The sequence below is a fragment of the Hypanus sabinus genome, chromosome 17 (assembly GCF_030144855.1).
Source record: "Hypanus sabinus isolate sHypSab1 chromosome 17, sHypSab1.hap1, whole genome shotgun sequence".
NCBI classification, from domain to species: Eukaryota; Metazoa; Chordata; class Chondrichthyes; order Myliobatiformes; family Dasyatidae; genus Hypanus; species Hypanus sabinus.
Window position 1 is genome coordinate 25,932,990 of NC_082722.1, and position 22,145 is coordinate 25,955,134.

General features: G+C 39.6%; 1 protein-coding gene across 1 annotated transcript in view; it reads left to right on the forward strand.

Annotated features, from left to right (window-relative positions):
- plekhg4 (pleckstrin homology domain containing, family G (with RhoGef domain) member 4) overlaps nucleotides 1-22,145 on the forward strand; it is a 176,607-nt gene that overhangs the window by 135,648 nt on the left and 18,814 nt on the right. Inside the window, exons 17-21 of the mRNA XM_059992425.1 lie at nucleotides 1,260-1,484; nucleotides 2,484-2,654; nucleotides 4,492-4,669; nucleotides 16,024-16,140; nucleotides 17,865-18,134. Of these exons, the coding sequence (XP_059848408.1) occupies nucleotides 1,260-1,484; nucleotides 2,484-2,654; nucleotides 4,492-4,669; nucleotides 16,024-16,140; nucleotides 17,865-18,134 (961 nt within the window). The remainder of the gene's footprint in view (nucleotides 1-1,259; nucleotides 1,485-2,483; nucleotides 2,655-4,491; nucleotides 4,670-16,023; nucleotides 16,141-17,864; nucleotides 18,135-22,145) is intronic.

The window sequence follows — 22,145 nt, forward strand, 5'->3', positions numbered from 1 at the left end:
AATAATGCTCCTTAGTCACTATAGTCATCACTACCTCCTCCCATAGATGCTGTCTGGCCTGCTGAGTTCTGCCAGCATTTTGTGTTTTTATTTATTTCCAGCATCTGCAGATTCACTCGTGTCACCTTATAGTAACTGTTTTCTGTCCTATCCTATCACATATCAGACAAGTAAAATTAACATTCACTTAATTTAGACTGTTTATTCCCATTTTATTTTTTATTTTTCCATCATTATTCTCTACCAAACTGAATTGTGATCACCAACACAGAATCCCTCTCTAATTGATAACCTTTCATCTGCCCAACTTGACAAACTACATCCAGAAATTTATTATTGGGCTTACTTTATACTGGATAATAAAAATACCCTTGAAGGAAATGATTCTGCACTGTCTGTCTACATTTTAAACTGAGTATGTCCTAGTTACTATTAAATGATTAGAGTGATAGAGTAATATATGGAAATAAGCCCTTCTGTACCATTTGCCCTTATCTATCATGATACACGTCAAGCTGGACCCACTTGCCCAGGTTTGGCCCATATCCTTCTAAAATCCTCCTATACACGTACTTATTCAAATGTATTTTGAATGTATATAAATGCACATGACATCCCAATTCCAACACTCAGGTCCTGAATGATGAAGGTAAGTATGCCAAATCCTTCTTAACCACCCCTGTCTAGCTGTGGTGCCATTTTTAATGCACAATGTACTCCTTGATCCTATTTCACAACACTGCCATGCCCTGACAATTTACTTTGTACGTCCTACCCTGGTTGGACATCCTAAAAATGCAGCTCCTTCCACTTAGCTGAATTGAAAACTATATGCTAATCTTCAGTCCATTTAGCGTTTGATAATCTTCTTCACTGTCTAAAATATTGCCAACGTTAGAAATCTGATAACATCTACAATATTCCCAAATACTGCTTTTCCACACATGTAAATCTTCTTTAATTTGCTTTTCTATCTCCTTGGTACTGTTTTAGTTAAAATCTTATAATTTCATTTGCTGATCTAACTCAAAATTCCTTCACTCAGCTGTAATTATTTTGTTAACCAATGCTACTGCACTCCTTTTTTTATCTCTTTCTCAACCAAAATCTCTTGTAACCAAGAACTTCTAGCTGTCACTCTTATAATTAAACCATGTGCCTTCAACAGAATTGATGCATTAAAAATCGTATCTTTAAATATTAATTTATTTGGCATTATCTTAGCACTGTTGTTTACTTCAGTTTTTGTGTTATTTTAGTACAAGCAACTACAACTGGGAGACAAAATGAACCTGGCTTCATACTTACTGAAGCCTATCCAGCGAATGAGCAAGTATGCCCTTCTGCTGAAGGACTTAATCAAGGAATGCACCGAGGCTCAGGAACAGGAGCTGAATAATCTCAGAGCAGCAGAAGAAATGATTAAATTTCAGCTTCAGCATGGCAATGATTTGTTGGCAATGGATGCTATTAGGGATTGTGATGTGAGTCTATCATCAAAGTACTTTGCAATTGTTGTTAATAAATTTTACCTGTTGAAATTTAACTAAGCACTAAGTAAAGTTTCAGATTAAAAACTAATTCAGCTAGAAGTCAGAAAAATCCAGACTAAAAAGTGCTATTAAGTGATGAGATTTTGAACATTTAAGGGATTAAGTGAAATGTTGGAGCTATTTTTAGAAGGATTTAACACAAAAGCAAGGACAGCATGATGTGTGTAGAAGTTGCTAGGTAGGTGGCATAATGGCTCACTTGGTAAGTAAAAATTTAGTGGATTCACTTTTATGGATTTGTTCTCCAAACTGATCTGATCATGAATAATAATGCACATTGGTGAGGCCGTGCATAATGGCTGCTATCATATACCAGGGTGAGAAGATAATTGGAGGTAGGGGCTTCAGAAAAAATTCTACTGATACAAATTTAAAACAGCATTCCTTGGCAGATGGTCAAGGCATGGCCCTGGCTTAGCTGATTGTTAAATTTGTCAGTTAGCTAACAGTTTCTGAATGTTCCTGCTAGAATGAAGAAGAATATAGCACATGGCTGTAAAATTAGTAATGCGTAGAATTCAGTTTAGTACAGAAAACTTAATGTATATTGTACGACAAATTAACAAGCTAATTAAATTAAAATCAAATGTAAATTATGAAGTAAATTATTCTGTGGTGGAACAATGTGTGCAGACATTTATTTTTGTTAGTGTGCATTTACATAGGTATGTTGGTAAATGCTTTCATAAGTTGTGTAGAACTTTGTTTCTTTTTCCACAATGACTTTATATCAAATCTATTGAAACTCCCGACACTTGGCTGACAATAGAAAATTTATCTAAGGTAACTGAGGGTAAAAAGAACAGCAAGTGAGAATTTATTTACAAAATACATTCCTTTAGTTGCTCAGATGTTTTCTGATTTTAAGAATGGCATGCATGTAAGGTGGCATGATAATAAAAGCGATCATTTTATATTATATCAAAACAGGTGAACTTGAAGGAGCAGGGACAGTTGGTTCGCCAAGACAAGTTCATTATCTGGTCTGGCCGCAAAAAGCACCTGCGGCATGTTTTTCTGTTTGAAGATCTTATTCTTTTCAGCAAAGCTAAAAGGATTGATAGTGGACTTGATGTCTATATCTACAAGCATTCTTTCAAAGTAAGAAAGTATTGCATAATCTTTTATAAATTATTTCTGATGAATCCTAAACTGTGGAATTTAACACAGGCTATAAGGGATACAGGCTCAGTTAACACGTTTAAATGCCAGCTTAAAACCTATTATTTAATCATGCTTTTAATTGACATCATTTCATTTTTTAATTTTCATGTTTGCTCTTTATCCTATTGTAAAGCACTTTGAACTACTTTGTACATTATATGAAAAGTGTTCTATAAATACAGACAGTCCCCGGGTTACGAACGAGTTCCATTCCTAAGTCCGTCTTTACAGACAGACAGACAGACATTATTGATCCCGAGGGAAATTGGGTTTCGTTACAGTCGCACCAACCAAGTATAGTTTAGAAATATGGCAATATAAAACCATAAATAATTGAATAATAATAAGTAAATTAAGCCAAGTCCAGGACCAGCCTATTGGCTCAGGGTGTCTGACACTCCGAAGGAGGAGTTGTAAAGTTTGATGGCCACAGGCAGGAATGACTTCCTATGACGCTCAGTGTTGCATCTCGGTGGAATGAGTCTCTGACTGAATGTACTCCTATGCCTAACCAGTACATTATGGAGTGGATGGGAGACATTGTCCAAGATGGCATGCAACTTGGACAGCATCCTCTTTACAGACACCACTGTCAGAGAGTCCAGTTCCACCCCAACAACATCACTGGCCTTACGAATGAGGTTGTTGGTTTTGTTAGTGCCTGCTGCCCCAGCACACAACAGCAAACATGATAGCACTGGCCACCACAGACTCACAGCATTGTCCGGCAGATGTTAAAGGACCTCAGTCATATTTAAGTCTTCAAAGTCTTAAAGACTTAGGACTTTGTCGGATTTGTCCGTAAATCGGAATAGGTACATCTGGTATTATTTAGCGTCAGTCAAACGTTTGTCTAGGTATATAGTATATATTTTACCTTTCTATGCATGTGAAACACTTAAGAAACATATGTATTTCAATAATTAAACAACTGTATTGCTTAGTAATAATTGCATTGGGGCAGGGCCTTTCACATGCTCCATTATTCTCACTTTATCCTTTAAAATTATTCTGATTGTTGACCGACTGTAGCCTAACGCTTTTGCAATGACCGATGGTGTTGCACCTCTTTCTGATCGTTTTATTTCCACTATTTTCAATCGTGATTGGTTTCCTTCAATGGAACAGAAGCACTGCGGATTCAGCAGCAGCCGCAGGTGGTAGGTCCTGAGCTCCCCTTGGTCCTAAAGTCCACCTGCACTGAGACAGGTTAAATGGGACAAGTAGGGGCGGTGCTGACTGGAAAAGCGGGGTCAGGGTGAATCTTGTTAAAAAAAATTTAAGCCAAATACAAAGTTACACACTCATCACTGTTAACGGCAACATGATCTTCCTTGAGCTGATGAATTTTTAATATAATAGGCTTTATGGCAGGCTGTTCATTGAAGTACGAGTTGTTCGTAAGTTGGACGTTTGTAACTCGGGGACTGCCTGTAGGTTGTTGTTATGAATTTAGTTGCCGTGTTAATTATCACATCTTGATGGCTTCTCTAATGAAGATTGTTAACAGCCACTTAGCAGTAAAGTTGCTTCTTATTTTTAATAAGAATTGGGAATTCCTTAGTGTTTCTCTTGGAAAAGTTGTGAATGCAGGTTATAAATAACAGTAGCATATAATGCCAAATCCAATTAAGTGATTAAAATTTGAACTATAGCATAATGGTATATCAAAAAGTGAAATTTGTCTCTGAGAAATGTTCCATTCAATACACCACATTTAACTTTTTAAATATAAATAGAGTTAGTAAATAGTTAATAAATATATTGTTTGTAGATGGCAGATATTGGCTTGACTGAAAGTAGCGGTGAAAGTGGAACACGATTTGAAATCTGGTTTCGTCGTCGAAAAACCAGTGATACCTATATTCTTCAGGCAAATTCTCAAGAAGTTAAACAGGCCTGGACAAAAGATATTACAAGCATCTTATGGCAACAAGCTACCAGAAATAAAGGTAATGCATTTGGAAAGATTTGTTATTCCATGCTTTAGTGAGAGCTTTTCCAAAATGTTGATTATTTTATTGTTAGCTGGAGATATTAAGTTATATGGGGTACATTTAGCCAATTATCAGCTGTGATTTCATTGAATGGGAGAACCAGTTAGGGGAGCAAATCTGCATAGCATTTTTCACTTTTGTTGCTTGAGTAACAGCTAACACATCTGTTTACGTACTTACAGATACAACGTGTTGCCATGGATGTAAAGCCAGGCAAGAAATTTAGGGACACTGAATAGGCTTTAGCTGGAGACAAAAGAAAAGAGACATGAAGAAAAGAATAGTATAAACAATTCTATAGTAATAGGAGCAGAGAATATGTGGAATTAATTCCCCAAGCCTTCACTTTTTTTTAAGCTTTTTAAAAAACTTTTAATCAGCTGTCTGACATTTCTTGGACTGTGATTCCAGCAAGGTATGTTGGTTTCTCATGCGAGGATTCAGGTTGTCAGAGAAAATTTTGAAGAAAGTGAATAAAGAAGTGAGAACCAAAGGTTGTTATAGATGTGGTCCTGGGGCAGATTTGAAAGGAAAGGCATTGAAGTAGGATTCAAAGGTGACAAATTCCATATTATCCCTTGTAACAGTGAGCATAAAAGAATGACAGAGGACAGAAAAAATATGGCCCAGAGAAAGTATAGGAGAGAGGTAACGTACATTGCAGGAGTATTTGGAAATTCACTTGTGGGAGGAAGTTTGAATTTATTGAGAAAGGAGACAGGCACAAAAGGTATCACTGAAAAGGAGAAAAACAAAAGAGAAAAATGTACAGAAAGTAAGATGGGTTGCTCCAGAACAAGAATAAACAATTTCTTAGACAAGACCTGATTGAAAATAAGTTGACTAAGGTTGAAAGTAGTTTTACAGAGTATTTATGTAAATTCAATAATTTACAATTGATCAACTGCAAATGAATTTTAACCATGTGGATTATGATGCAGTGTTGGTTGCCATCATGTCCAACAATAACAGGAGATCTGTACAGGAGAATTTTTAAAGCAAATCATCATTGCATTGAGACAATTCCACTCTCAACCAAGGAAAGCAGGGTCCAGTGGTATAAATAGTTGTCACAAACTGGGGTTTTCCTTGGTTGCAGTAGATAACCATGATTTCTTCTGTGCCTTGTCATATGTCTCAGAACCACATTCCTCTCTGTTGGATCTCACTGTTGATCTCATCTGTTCAGTCTGCCAGAGGTGACTACATGTTAGGACAGACACATCTGTATCTCACTAAGGTATAAACCCACTAGCTACTCTCACCTGGTTTAACCCCCCCCCCCCCCAGTTGAAGCAGTGTACCAGGGTGTGACCTCTATGGCAGTAAGGAGAATATGGAGAATAAAAAGGTAGAAATATAAAGGATGCAAGTGGATTAGTTATAGAAAAACTGTTACCATTATCAGAACAGTAAAGAACTAGGAATACAATGGCAACATAGCAAAAGTGACATGAAGAAAAAGTATTTTGTGCATCAAGTGAGAAACTAGAAAGGGAAGGAGGGAAGAGAAGAGAGCGATAGTTTTAGGGGACTCTATAGTTAGGGGGGCAGATAGGAGATTTTGTGGGGCAGATCGGGAGACTCGGATGGTATGTTGCCTCCCTGGTGCCAGGGTCCGGGACATCTCAGATCGGGTGCAGGCTATTCTTGAGAGTGAGGGCATGAACCCAGATGTAGTGGTCCATGTAGGGACCAATGATGTAGGTAAGGTGAGTGAGGGGGTCCTGCTTAGAGAGTTCAGGGAGTTAGGAGTGAAGCTGAAAGGCAGGACCTCCAGGGTGACAATCTCGGGATTGCTACCTGTGCCACGTGCGAGTGAGGCGAAGAATAGAATGATTATGCACATTAATACGAGGCTGAGAGCATGGTGCAGGAAGGAAGGGTTCAGGTTTTTGGATAATTGATCTTTGTTCCAGGGACATTGGGATCTGTTTCGAAGGGATGGTCTACATCTGAACCGGAGGGGTACTAACATTCTTGCAGGAGTATTTGCCAGTGCTGCTCGGGGGGGGGGGGGGGGTTTAAACTAGATGAGCAGGGGGCAGGGATCCAGATCCAGAGGGTTGGTCAGAAGGTGCATGGGGTTAAATGTGAATAAGGTTTGGGTGATCTTGAGAAGGTCATCAAAATTCAGGGTGCAATTTGCCCGATGGAAGTTCAAGGAGCTGGGTTAGGTACAGTAGACAGTGTTTTAAGCAAAGAGAGGAGGAATGGGCTAAGAATTCTATACTTGAATGCGCGATGCGCGTAGTGTCAGAAATAAGACAGATGAGCTTGAAGCTCAGATGAAAATGGGGAACTACGATATTGTTGGGATAACAGAGACATGGCTGCAAGGGGATCAGGCCTGGGAATTGAGTGTACCAGGGTATACGTGCTATCGTAGAGACAGAAATATGGGAAGAGGGGGTGGGGTGGCCCTGTTGGTGAGGAATGAAATTCAGTCCTTAGCAAGAGGTGACTTGGGAACAGGGGAAGTAGAGTCTGTGTGGATTGAGCTGAGGAACAGTAAGGGTAAAAAGACCCTAATGGGAGTTGTGTACAGGCCCCCAAACAGTAGCGTGGATATTGGGTACAAGTTGATTAGGGAGTTAACATTGGCATGTGCTAAAGGTAATGCAGTCGTTATGGGAGATTTCAACATGCAGGTGGACTGGGAGAATCAGGTAGGTGCTGGACCCCAGGATAGGGAGTTTGTGGAGTGTCTAAGGGATGTACTTTTGGAACAGCTTGTGCTTGAGCCAACCAGGAACGAGGCTATTTTGGACTTGGTGATGTGTAATGAACAGGAATTGATAAGTGATCTTGAAGTAAAGGAGCCATTAGGAAGTAGTGATCATAACATGATAAGTTTTTATCTACAATTTGAGAGGGATAGGGGCAGATCAGAGGTGTCAGTGTTGCAATTAAATAAAGGAGACTACGGAGCCATGAGGGGAGAGCTGGCCAAAGTTAAATGGGCGGATGCCCTGGCAGGAAAGACAGTGGATCAGCAGTGGCAGATATTCTTGGGCATAATACAAAAGATGCAAATGCAGTTCATTCCAATGAGAAGGAAGGATTCAAAGAGGGGGAAGGGGCCACAGTGGTTGACAAAGGAAGTCAGAGATTGTATAGCATTAAAGAAAAAGAAGTATGACAGGGCTAAGATGAGTGGGAATACAGATGATTGGGAAAGTTTTAAGGAACAGCAGATCTTAACTAAAAAAGCAATACGGAGAGAAAAAATCAGGTATGAGCTCAGTCTAGCCAGGAATATAAAAGGGGATAGCAAAAGCTTTTTTAGCTATGTGAAGAGAAAGAAGATAGTTAAGAACAATGTTGGCCCCTTGAAGAATGAATTGGGAGAAATTGTTATGGGAAACAGGGAAATGGCAACAGAATTTAATGCATACTTTAGATCTGTCTTCACCAGGGAGGACACAAGCAATCTCCCAGATGTATGGATGGGCCAGGGTCATAAGATATCAGAGGAATTGAGACAGATTGACATTAGGAAAGAAACTGTGATGAGTAGACTGGTAGGACTGAAGGCTAATAAATCCCCGGGTCTAGATGGTCTGCATCCGAGGGTTCTAAAAGAGGTGGCTCAGGAAATTGCGGATGCATTGGTAATCATTTTCCAATGTTCCTTAGATTCAGGATCAGTTCCTGAAGATTGGAGAGTGGCTAATGTTGTCCCACTTTTCAAGAAGGGAGGGAAGGAGAAAACGGAGAACTATCGCCCTGTTAGCCTAACGTCAGTCGTGGGGAAGATGCTTGAGTCCATTATTAAGGACGAAATAGTGGCACATCTAGATGGCAGAAATAGGATTAGGCCGAGCCAGCATGGATTTACCAAGGGCAAATCATGCTTGACTAATCTGTTGGAGTTTTTTGAGGGTGTAACAAGGATGTTAGACGAGGGTAAGCCAGTAGATGTTGTGTACCTAGATTTTCAGAAGGCATTCAATAAGGTGCCATAGGAGATTGGTGAGTAAAATCAGAGCTCATGGCATTGGGGGCAGGGTTTCAACATGGATAGAAAACTGGTTGGCAGATAGAAAGCAAAGGGTAGCAGTGAATGGGTGTTTCTCAGACTGGCTGGAGGTGACTAGTGGGGTACCACAGGGCTCTGTATTGGGACCACAGCTCTTTACGATTTATGTCAATGATTTAGATGATGGCATTGAAAACTATATCAGCAAGTTTGCTTACGATACTAAACTGGGTGGCAGTGTGACATGCGAAGAGGACGTTAGGAGAATACAGGGAGACTTGAATAGGCTGAGTGAGTGGGCAGATACTTGGAAGATGTCATTCAATGTGAATAAATGTGAAGTTATCCACTTTGGAAGCAAGAACAAGAGGGCAGAGTATTGTCTGAACGGTGTCGAGTTAGGTAAGGGAGAAATGCAAAGAGACCTAGGAGTCCTAGTTCACCAGTCAATGAAGGTGAATGAGCAAGTGCAACAGGCAGTGAAGAGGGCAAATAGAATGTTGGCCTTTGTTACAAGGGGAATTGAATACAAGAGCAAGGATGTTCTTTTGCATTTGTACAGGGCCCTGGTGAGACCACACCTGGAATATTGTGTACAGTTTTGGTCTCCAGGTTTAAGGAAGGACATTCTGGCAATTGAGGAAGTGCAGCGTAGATTCACTAGGTTGATTCCTGGGATGGCAGGGCTGTCTTACGCAGAGAGATTGGAGAGATTGGGCTTGTACACGCTGGAATTGAGGAGATTGAGAGGGGATCTGATTGAAACGTTTAAGATAATTAAAGGATTTGATAGGATTGAGGCAGGACATATGTTCCAGATGTTGGGAGAGTCCAGTACCAGAGGGCATGGATTGAGAATAAGAGGTCAGTTATTTAAAACAGAGTTGAGGAAGAGCTTCTTCTCCCAGAGAGTTGTGGAGGTGTGGAATGCACTGCCTCGGAAGATGGTGGAGGCCAATTCTCTGGATGCTTTCAAGAAGGAGCTGGATAGATATCTGATGGATAGGGGAATCAAGGGATATGGGGACAAGGCAGGGACTGGGTATTGATAGTGAATGATCAGCCATGATCTCAGAATGGCGGTGCAGACTCGAGGGGCCAAATGGTCTACTTCTGCACCTATTGTCTATTGTCTATTGTCTATAAGTGATTAGCATTTAGAATCCAGTCCCATGGCCAGAGGTATGAGCAAGTTCTAATGAAGTGTTCATAAGTGAGCCAGATAAGTATCTAGGTACTTTTCAGGGCAGTGAGGAGAGGTTTAACTAAATTATCTTTGCTTGGAGCTGATTGGTAATCAGTGGGTTGTAGCTTCCTTCTGAATCAGAATGAGGTTTGTTATTACTATCTTATATGATGAGAAGTCTTTTCTGGCAGTAGTACCATGATGTAACCAGTCAGAATGTTCTCCACTGTACATTGGTAGAAATTTGCAAGAGTCTTTGCTGACATACCAAATCTCTTCAAACTTGTAACAATCTAGAGTGACTGGTTTGCCTTTTTTTGTTGTTGCATCAATGTGCTCAAACCATTCTTTGACTCTGTGAAGAATGTGAACATATCATGGGATCTGGTATGTAATAGGACTTACATGCTGGACCCAATCCTCTGAATGATAACACCGAGATATTTAAAGTTGCTGACCCTTTCCTCTGATCCCCTGATGAAGACTGGCTCATGGACCTCTGGTTTCCTCTTCTTTTAGTCAATAATCAGCTACTTGGTCTTGCTGACATTCAGTGTGAGGTTATTTTGTGGCACCACTCAGCCAGATTTTCAGTCTCACTCCTATATACTGATTCATCACCACCAATGGCCAACAATAGTGGTGTCATCAGCGAACTTAAATATGGCATTGGAGCTGTGCTTAATTTCACAGTAATATGTATAAAGCAAGTTCAACAGGGGGCTAAGCACACAGCTTTGTGGTGCACCTGTGATGATAGTCATTGTAAACGAAGATAAAACTGAAATACTTTTGGTTGGTCCAAAAAACAAAAAGGATAAGCTTCTAGATAAACTTGGAAACTTGGTTCCCCTTGTAAAAACAGAAGAATCTAGCCTGGGTGTTATCCTTAATTCAGATATGAAGTTTAAATCCCATATTAATAGTGATTGTTGGAGCAGCCATTGTGTGGGTGGGTCAGCATTGGAGTAGCTTTGGCTCAACAGGCTTGGGGCCTGTCTAATGAGGGTGGGTGAGCACTCAGAAGTCTTGGTACTTACTGGCATCAATGACATAGGTAAACTTCTTTTTGTTTATTCTTCATTCCATTTCTGCTGCGGCATAATCAGTGTAGACTTAATGGCTCCAGGGACTGTGTTTTGTTCTGTGTGAGATATGAAAATTCTGGGAGACCTCCAGCCTCACAGTAACCACATCAGCAACTTGTTGAACTTTGGTTTGTATGGGAGCCTGAGGAATTGACCAATAGCAGCTATAGGGAGATGGTCACCCCTAGATTACAGGAGATGGGTAACTAGGTGACTGTCAAGAGAAGAAAAGGAGATGGGCAGCCAGTACAGAGTACCCCTGTGGCTATTCTCCTCAATAATAAGTATACCACTTTGGATACTGTTGAGCAGTACGACCTACCAGGCATAGCATCAGTGACCAAGTCTCTGGTGCTGTGGCTCAAAAGAGAAGAGAGGTGAAGAGCACTGCAGTAGTGATAAGGGACTCCATAGTTAGAGGAATAGAGACGAGATTTTGTGAATGCGATAGAGACACCCAGATGGAGTGTTGCCTCCCAGGTGCCACGGTCAATGATGTCTGGGATCGGGTCCACGGTATTCTTATGGGGGTGGGTGAGCAGCCAGAAGTATTGGTACATATTGGCACCAATGACATGGGTAGAAAAGGTGAGGGGGCCCTGAAGAGAAACTTTAGGGAGCTGGGTAGAAAGCTGAATAGCAAGACCTCCAGGGTACCATACTCTTACTCTCACTGAAGTAGGATGATTTGGCAGAAGAATGTGTGGTGGAGGAACTGGTGCAGGGGACAAGATTTGATTTCAGGATCATTGGGATCTCTTCTGGGGAAGTTACTAGCTGTACAAAAGGGATGGGTTACACTGATACTGAGGGAGAGCAATATCCTTGCAGGCAGGATTCTAGAGCTATTCAGGCGGGTTTAAACTCATTTGGCAGAGGGATAGGAACTGGAGTGATAGGGCTGAGGATGTTAGTTTACAAACAGGCAGTGTGTACTGAGATTGCTAACAAAGAGAGAGTGATGATAAGGCAAAATAATCATCAACGGGAGTTGCAATGTAAAAGGGGGACAAAATCAAAAAGGGTGATGAATATAGGACTGAAGGTGTTGTATTTGAATGCACGCATATATAGAATGAGACAGCTGAATTTGTAGCACAGTTACACATTGGCATGTATAACATTTTGGGCATCACTGAATCATGACAGAAAGAAGATTATAACTGGGAGCTTAACATCCAAGGATACACATTGCTTCCAAAGGACAGGTAGGTAGGCAGAAGGAGTGGGGTGGCTCTAATGGTAAAAAATGAAATCAAATCATTAGAAAGAGGTGACATAAGATTGTTCTGGGTGGAGCTAAGAAACTGCAAGGGTAAAAAGACCCTTACAGGAGATATGTAAGACTTCTGAACAGTAGCAAAGATGTGGTCTACAAGTTACAACGGGAGATAGAAAATGTTTGTCAAAGGGGCAATGTTTTAATAGTCATTGGGGTTTCAATATGCAGGTAGATTGGGAAAATCAGGTAGGTGTGGATCCCAAGAGAGGGAATTTGTAGAGTGCCTACGAATTATCTTTTTAGAACATATCATGGTAGAGCCCACTAGGACTCAGCTATTCTGGATTGGGTGTTGTGCAATGAACTGGAATTTCATTACAGAGCTTAAGGTAAAGGAACCCTTAGGGGTCAGTGATCATAATATGATAGAATTCACCTTGCAGTTTGAGAAGGAGAAGCTAAAATCAAATGTATCATATTACAGTAGAGTAAAGGGAATTACTGAGGCATGAGAAAAGAACTAGCCAAAATTGATTGGAAGGAAACATGAGTAGGGAATACAACAGAGCAGCAATGGCTGGAGTTTTTTAGAGCAATTTGGAAGGTGTAGGATGGATACACTCCAACAAAGAAGAAGTATTTTCAAGCCAGGATGACGCACCTGTGGCTGACGAGAAATAAAAACCAAAGAGAGGGCATATAATGGAACAAAAATAGTGGGAAGTTAGATGATTGGGAAGCTTGTAGATACCAACAGAAGACAGCTAAAAAGTCATAAAAGAGGGAAAAAATGGAGTATGAAGGTAAGGTAGCCAATGATATCAAAGGGGATACTAATGTTTCCATTTAATATCAGAGAATGTATTCAATATACAATCTGAAATTCTTACTCTTTGCAGATACCCATAAAACAGAAGAAAATCCCCAAAGAATGAATTTTGGAAAAGCATTAGAACCCCAAAGCTCCCCTCGCCCCACTTGTTCCAGTGGGAAGCATTAGCCCTCCCACAGTAGCAAAGCCTCTAAAGAGACCATGATCTAGCTCCATCAAAAACTACGGTTCATAACCAAGCACTTTGTAATACCACAGTGTCTTTGTTCTCTTTTTCTTCTCTTTCTTCTCTCTCTCTCTCCCCTCTCTCTCTCCCTCTCCCTCCCCCTCTTCCTCTCTGCCCCTCTTCCCCTCACTCTCTCTCTCCCCTCCACTATCTCCTTCTCTTCCTGCCCCCCCCCCCACAATGAGAGGGAAGACCAACAGCTTGCTGTTTCAATGTTACTATCTGCAGTGGCGCTTATTCCAGCACACCCAACTCCAGAACCAGTAAACTCTCCACCACCACCCCACACCCCCATCAAGAAAAAGGGATCGCTCAAGTGTAGAGGCCTCTGACAACTGTACCCTTTGAAAATATGGGGAGAAGGCAGGAGATTGGGGCTGAGAGTGAAACAGATAAGCCATCATGAAATGGCGGAGCCGACTCAGTGGTTCAGATGGCTTAATTCTGCACCTGTATCTTATGGTCTTATTAAAGGTTAGGGTTAGGAACCCTAATGATGCTGAAAAACTAATTTACACTTTTATACCGAATAGACCAGATTACTGGAAAGAATTTTTTACTGGTCTTCCAAACCAACCTATTGACAAACCTCAGCTCATTCAGCATCCCACTGCTGCACTTTTAACTAAAACCAAGATAAGGGAATCTATCACTCCAATCCTAGCTTCTCTGCATTGGCTTCCTGTATCTTTTACAATTGGTTTTAAAGTTCTCTTGTTTTTAAAGCTTTTTATGGTCTAGGTCTGGAGTATATCACAGAATAATTTTTCTTTTATAATCCAGCTTGAGTTCTCAGGTCTTCTTTTACCAGTCTCCTAAATTTAAGCAATCTCTCTCAAAATGTATTGGCAGGTTAACTTCTTTAAACTACACTCCTAAACTGTGTAATTCAATACCTAAAACAATAAGGAATGCTGACTCAGTTGACACTTAAACACCAGCTCAAAGCCAATTTATTTAATCTTGCTTTTAACTCACATATTTTGTCTTTTATTTTCATATTTATTTTTGTTTTTTATTTTATTTTTATGTTTGCTCTTTATCCCATTGTAAAGCACTTTGAACTATATTGTCTGCATGAAAAGTGCTTTATAAATATCTTATTTGTATTATTATTATTATTAATACATGCAACACAAATATACAGATACAGCAAGTAGTTTGCAAACCAAGTTGGTACACTGGCCTTTGTTGCAATTAAGGAATATTGTTAAGTTTATAGAGGGGCTCCATGCGCACATTGGATTCTATACCTAAAAAACATATATTTTCTGTAAGAGCCTGTGCAGCATTGATTCATGACAATGATAGTGTCTAATGAAGACAGATTGAGTAAAGTTGACCCAGTATTTACTAGAATTAGATTGAGATGTTATTCCAATGAAAAATAAAAGATTTTGAGAAGGATTGATGGATTAACAGCTGTTTCTTCAGACTAGACAATCTATCACTAGGGAATTCAGTCATAGGAAAAGAAGTAGGGCAAAAATAATAAGATTCTGTGCTCTTTGAGTTGTGAACCTTCAAAAATCTCAACCCTGAGAGCTGCAGAGTTGTTGAGTATATTTACAGCTGAGATCAGAGGATTTTTTTTTGAATATTCAGAGAATTAAGGCATTTGGAACAAAGTAGAAAGAGGATTTGAAATGCAGGATTGACTGTTCTTAATAAGTGCTAGAGTAGGCATGGGGAGTGTATGGGATATGTTGGAACTTATCAAGGTAGAAGTCAGAGGTCAACAAAGACAAACATGGAACATAATTCAAAAACCCTGAAATGCCAGATTAGATATATAGATACTCTTCATTTGCAAATAAGCTGCCCACTATTGTATTGAGTAAGGTGCATGTAAAGATAGGGGGATTAATGCTTCCTTAGGTACACACTGTAATTTCTCTTTTGCCTAAAACAAATGGTGCTTTGTATGTTTCAGTGGAAGTACAGGGTATTTAGTAGGGTAGACAAGAGTTTTGTGCATTAATGGATTTGTCAGTACCTAGCCTGTCTAGGTCAGAGAGGGAAGTGGAGATTAGTGGATTTTCAGGGAAAGGAGAAGAGAATGGTTTTCCATTTATCAAATTGTAAATTTACGTTGGTGGAGGTATACAGGCAACTGGTCAGTGGAGCAACAGGTGTGTAATTAAGAGAAGATTTGGAAACTTTGCCCCAAAGCAAAGCCAACCCTTGACATTGGCGATGGGAAAGTAAGTGGTAAATAACTCATTGATACATTTATCATGAATGCAGTTCAGGTTCAGGTTGTTACTTCTAATGCAATCTCCCTTTCTTTCCTACCTTTGACATGATCCCAACCAATTCACAAGATCGGGGGGGGGGGGGGGGGTTGAAATCTGAGATAACAAATCTGTCTCTCGGCTTCCAACTGAATTCTTTGTATGCTTATTCCAATCATTTCCTTTTGGGCTTTTCTCATGCAGTGCCATCTTCTGTTGGATGAAGACTAAGGCCAATATCAGAGTTACTTATGCTTTAAAAGATTTTGCGAAAAAATGGCACACCAGATTTCTAACACAGAGTCTCTAAGTAATTTTTAAATGAAGCAAATCTCCTAGAAGTTGAATTACTATAAAGTTAAATATTATGTTGGCTTTGAAATTCATCTCAGTCAAGAAAAAGTGAATTCATGACACGAATCAGGCTTACAATGTGTTCCTAGAATAATTTGTTTAATTTTAGAAGGGATTCAAACTTCTGCATCTTAGTTTGGTGTTTTGTTCCCTATTCAATATTACATAATAAACATCTGTTTCAGAGGTTCGAATACAGGAAATGGTGTCAATGGGAATTGGTAACAAGCCATTCTTGGACATTAAACCAAGTGAAGCTGCGATCAGTGATCGAGCCATTGATCATATTATAAAAGGCAGAGGTAGGTTCTCTAAATATCTTTAGTGATGTAACTACATGATCTTGAAATATCACAGCCTGAAAATGATATTCGATTAAATTCATGTCAATCTGAATTATATGTTGTAGTGAATGAGAAATATGTTTTGTTGGTCTATTATGATGTTTTGTAATGGACTAAACTCCTAGACTTAGGACTCAGCACCTCCCTTGCAACTGGCTCTTTGACTTCCTGACCAATAATCAGCTGTCATTAAGGATAGGTAGCAACACCTCTGCCATAATTATCCTTAATATTGTTGTCCCTTGAGGCTGCGTCCTCAGCTCCTTACTTTACTCCCTATACATTCTCTTCTTCGTGGCCTGATTCTGCCGTAACTTCACCAAAGTGGGCTAGATCTCAAGGCACAATGAGAGTAAGTGACATGATGTCAAGACCACAACCTTTCCCCCAGTGTCAAAAAAAAACAAGAGCTGGTTATTGACTTCATGATCATGGCAGAGTATACACCATTGGTGGTGAGGAGCAGATAGTTGATAGCTTCTGTTCATTAGTAAGTATTGCTGATAGCTTGTCCTGGTCCAACCACATTGACTATATGGCTAAGAGAGCACACCAGTGCCTCTACTTCCTTAGGAAATATGGCATATCCCCATTGACCCACACCATTTTTTATAGATACATCCTAGAAAGAATCCTATCTGAATGCATCACGTTCAGTGTTGCAAACCTTTAGAAATAGTGAAGAGTTGTCAACACAGCTCAGTCTAACATGAAAATCAGCCTTCCTCTCATCAATTCTATCTACATTTCCTGTTCCTTTGGGAAAGCAGCCAGCGTAATCCAAAATTTCTCTTCCCCACCCTTCCATTGGGCAGAAGGTAAAAATGCTTGAAAATGCATCACACTGGGCTTATGGACAGCTTCTACCCTGCTGTTATATGATAATTGAGATGAACTCGATCTGTCAATCTACCTCATCATGGCCTTTGTACCTAATTTATAATCTCCCTTCACTGCATTTTCTTAATTGTAACTCTTAACACCATATTTTGCATTCTGCTATTGCCTTTCTCTTTGTACTATCTCAATGTGTATGTAATTTGGAATGATCTATATGGATGGCATACACAACAAAGCATTTCATTGTTTCTCAGTACATAGGACAATAAGAAACTGATTTCCAATTATTCAGACAAAGAAATAAATGCAAGGTAGTATATTTGGTTAATCCTGAAATCTCTCCTGCATTTGTTTTACACCTTAAGTATTACTAATGCATTTATCTGCTTACTTCTTGTTCAAAAGAAAGTGTACAAGTCCTCCCTAGATTACGACTGAGTTTTGCTTCTGTGAGAGGTTGCAAGGGATTTGGACCAAAGAGACTAGTGTGGATGGATATTTTATTCAGCATGGATGAGTCAGCTCAATGAACATATTTTCCATGATGTATAACACACTGACTCTATGTTCTGTTCATTACTCAGACAATTCACAAGTTAGCAATGTGGCTGTAGGCTGAGTTCCCACAGGAGAGGATAGTTGCATTCCTGCAGCAGCTGGCAAATCCATACTGCCAGCCTCCCAAATGCATGTTCATACATACAGGCTGGGAGGACCTGCATTTCACTGAAATTTTCAAATGTTTTCAAAAGCCATTAAAATATTATTTGAACAATTGTTATTGTAATGGTAATTATTCATATTCCATTAGAAAATTCTTGAGAAAAATACATTTCTTACAGGAGCACGAACCAGGGCTTCAATTGCAGTGTCATTATTTGATCACACAAATCCATTTAGAAGACGACAGAGTATTTCAAGTAAAAGCAGTCCTTCAGCTGGTGGCCCATCCTCATCTTCATTTTTGGGACCTCTTAACCTACATATGTACACCAATCAGGCATTGCTGTCAGGGGTGAGCAATGTAATAACCAGTGAACGACCATTTGATATCAACATTTACCATGAGGATGATGAACTGGAGCATGAGACAAGCAGCCAGCCTTCCATAAGTAAGTGTTTCATCCCTAATAAGTTGGAAGCCCTCACTTGTGTGTCTTTGCTTCTTGAGCTCTTTCTTCAGTATCATCTCTTAGTCAAGAACATTTTATTTATATTCCAGTTCTTATACATTTCAAGATAGCTGAATATTCCATGCAATACTTGCAGATTCTAATGGAGGTGGGGCACCTGGCACTTGCTGGGAAAGTGGATTTGTGGTATTACACACCTGCTATTTGCCCATGTGCTCAAAGTGTTCATTACCTTCTCTCTTTTGAGGCCTGATGGGCCAACAATTTCCCTGCATCAGTCTCAATGTTACATTTTTCAAAGAGACCTTGTTTCCATCTTTGAAGTGTGTTCCTTGTCCTTTTATGATTCTTTTGTCATGATGAATTTTTTTGTAAATGAGTAAATGCATAAAGTGTATAATTTGTGTGATTTAAGTAGAAGTCACTTAAGATTTAAGGATTTTTTAAAAATAAATTAAACACAATTGCCTTTTTCCCTCCTGCTGTCAGTTTTAAATTTATTCATGAATATCAGTTACTTGGGTGCATGAATTATCTGCCTTCATGTTGTTCTCAAATTGCATGCAATGTCTGATTGTCGTTTTGGATTCTGGTTAATTTACAGATTAAATCATTAACAGTGCAAACCTATTATTTGACATAATTACATGTTCCCAAACTGAACTTTGTTTTTTTCAATTTAATTTTAAATTATTTGACTTCAGAGGGACATTCCTGTTGTTTTGGATATTTAGAATTCATTATTTCCATACTGTAATTGTTATATGGTTATTACTAATAGTAAAGCTATAGTTAAAGCAGCAACCATACGCATGAAACTGTATTTGACATTTTCTTTAGTTTCCTACAGCATTGTACAATGCTGTGTTTTGTGCCTAGTTTTGTCTCTTCAAAGAAGAGCTGTAATAATGATTGCAAATGATTGCATAAGTGTAAATGTTTTTAATCAACCCAGAAACATTAAGCTGTGACCTTTGTAGGTCCTGATTAGAACACACCCAATTTATGACCGTTGCTGCTGCACTGCCTCCTTTTAGCTGTTCACTAACATATGTTGTGGTTGCAGCAGAGCGGAGGGAAGTTGCCAAAAGGGGGACTTTGAAATAATGTTGAATGAGATACATTTCTGGAGGGGAGCCAGTGAGTTTTGAAGCTGCTAGGTAAAATATCTTGTTGGTGGGAAAGTAGTAAATTAAATAGTTGAAGTAGAATTTAAACTTCTTTGTTCCATTATTTTTTAAGACCTTCATTGGATTTGGGACATAATATATCTGCATCTGCATCAACCACCACCACTGGCAGCATGTTCCATGCACAACGATGTTGTGCCTTCTTTATTATTGCATCAGTATGCTGAGTCCAGGATAGATCTTCAGAGATGTTACACCCAGGAACTTGAAACTGCTCACCCTTTCCTCTGACGAGGACTGCTGTGTGTTCCCTTGAATTCCCCTTTCTGAAATTCACAATGAATTCCTCTGCTACCCCTCTAATACTTTACTTCAATCAGCTTAACATGATGCTGTCTCACATTAGCCATTTTTCATCCTGGGAAAAAGGAGTTGGAATACCCCTCTATCTAGGCCTTATCAACTGACACACCTCTATCAGTCCTTTTTCCTTCTTCCTTCTTATCCTTATCCTTTTTCCTAGAGAGATAAACCCTAGCTCACTAAACATATTATCATTAGGCATGCTCTCTAATACAAGCAGCATCTTGGTAAATCTCCTCTGCACCCTCTAAAGCTTCCACATTCATTCTTTAATGAGGCAAGCAGAACCAAAACCAGTACTCCAATATGGTCTAACCAGAGTTTATAGAATTGCAGCATTACCTCATGGCTCTTGAAATTAATTTCTCAACTAATGAAGGCCAGCACACTATACATTTAAGCACCCTATTAACTTATGCAGCAACTTTGAGGGATCTATGAACGGGAACCAAAGATACTTCTTTTCCTCCACACTGCTAAAAATTTTGCCATTAACGTTGTACTCTGCTTTACAGTTCAGTTAATAAAGTTTATCACTTCGTGCTTTTTCAGATTGAGCTCTTACTTGTCTCTTCTCAGTCCATCTGTGCATCCCATCAGTACCCCATTGTAAACTACAACAACCTTCTACACTACATTGTGGGCATCAAGACTGTCTGTGTCCTTTGGTTTGTTACTATTTTCTGTTGTGTTAGCTTCTGCTGGAAAAGAGAGATGCGCAAAATGCAGATGATGTGGCTGTTGCTGTTGAATAGTTCCTATAATGTTCATACTGATATTTGTGGCTGTGAAGCTTATAATATGACAAGTAGTAAAACATAAAAAATTAATATTTAAGTTATAAGGATAAACTAGCTGGTGGTTGGAACAGGAGAGTTGTTCTGGTAGGCAGACAAATGGACATGATGGGATGATCAGCCTTTTTCTAATTCTATTTAAAGGTAGCACAAAAATTTAGAGTTGGAAATTATGGTGATCCCAAGCTATCTTATTATATATTCCAAAATCTGAAAAATCCGAAGCTCTTCTGGTCCCAAGCATTTAGGATAAGGGGTACTCAACCTGTATTGTGTACTTCTCTTTTTCCTTGTCTTTATAAAGTTCTGTGGGATACTTTCCTATCTTATACCCAGTAGGTGATAGAACATAGAACAATATAGCACAGTACAGGCCCTTCAGCCCACAATGTTGCGCCAACCCTTCAACGCTGCCTCCCATATAACCCTCCACCTTAAATTCCTCCATATACCTGTCTAGTAGTCTCTTAAATTTTGCTAGTGTATCTGCCTCCACCACTGACTCAGGCAGTGCATTCCACACACCAACCACTCTCTGAGTAAAAAACCTTCCCCTAATATCCCCCTTGAACTTCCCTCTCCTTACCTTAAAGCCATGTCCTCTTGTACTGAGCAGTGGTGCCCTGGGGAAGAGGCGCTGGCTGTCCACTGTCTAATCCTCTTAATATCTTGTACACCTCTATCATGTCTCCTCTCATCTTCCTTATCTCCAAAGAGTAAAGCCCTAGCTCCCTTAATCTCTGATCATAATCCATACTCTCTAAACCAGGCAGCATGCTGGTAAATCTCCTCTGTACCCTTTCCAATGCTTCCACATCCTTCCTATAGTGAGGCGACCAGAACTGGACACATAACTCCAAGTGTGGCCTAACCAGAGTTTTATAGAGTTTCATCATTACCCCATGACTCTTAAACTGTATCCCTCGACTTATGAAAACTAACACTCTATAAGCTTTCTTAGCTACCCTATCTTCCTGTGAGGCAACTTTCAGGGATCTGTGATATGTCATCAAAGACTCTAGCAAATTTATACAGATGACTGGGAGCATGCTGACTGGTTGCATCACCATTTGGTATGGAGGCATCAATGCACCAAGTATTGGAAAAAGCTGGTTGTAAACTCAACCAGTTCTATCATGAGCACTAGTCTCTTGACCATCAAGGACATCTCCAAAAGGTAATGCCTCAAGAAAGCAGTATCCTCTCCAGCCAGGATATTCCCTCCTACCATCTGCCAAGAGTACATGAGCCTACATCCTGATGTTTAAAATTTTAGGAACAGTTTCTTTCCTTCCAACATCCCATGGTTTCTTCTGGGTCCTCTGGTTTCCTCTCTCAGTCCAAAGATGCACTAGTTGGTAGGTTAATTGGTCATTGTAAATTGTCCTGTGATTAGGTTTGGGTTAAATCAAAGGTTGCTGCAACATAACTCGGGCTGGAAGTGGAAGAGAGACCTATTCTGTGTTGTATCCCAAAAAGTAACTAAATCACAATAAATAAATCTGTTGTCTTGCAGTTGCACTATACTACCACAAAACAACAAATTTTATGACATATGTCAGTGGTAATAAACCTGATTCTGATCATGTTTGAAAACTGAGTTTATTCATTCTGTAATCTTTTGATATTGATGTACCCCAACAGGGTAACTATTAACTAAAGTAAAATTTCAGCAAATTATCTATAGATACTGGGCAGAA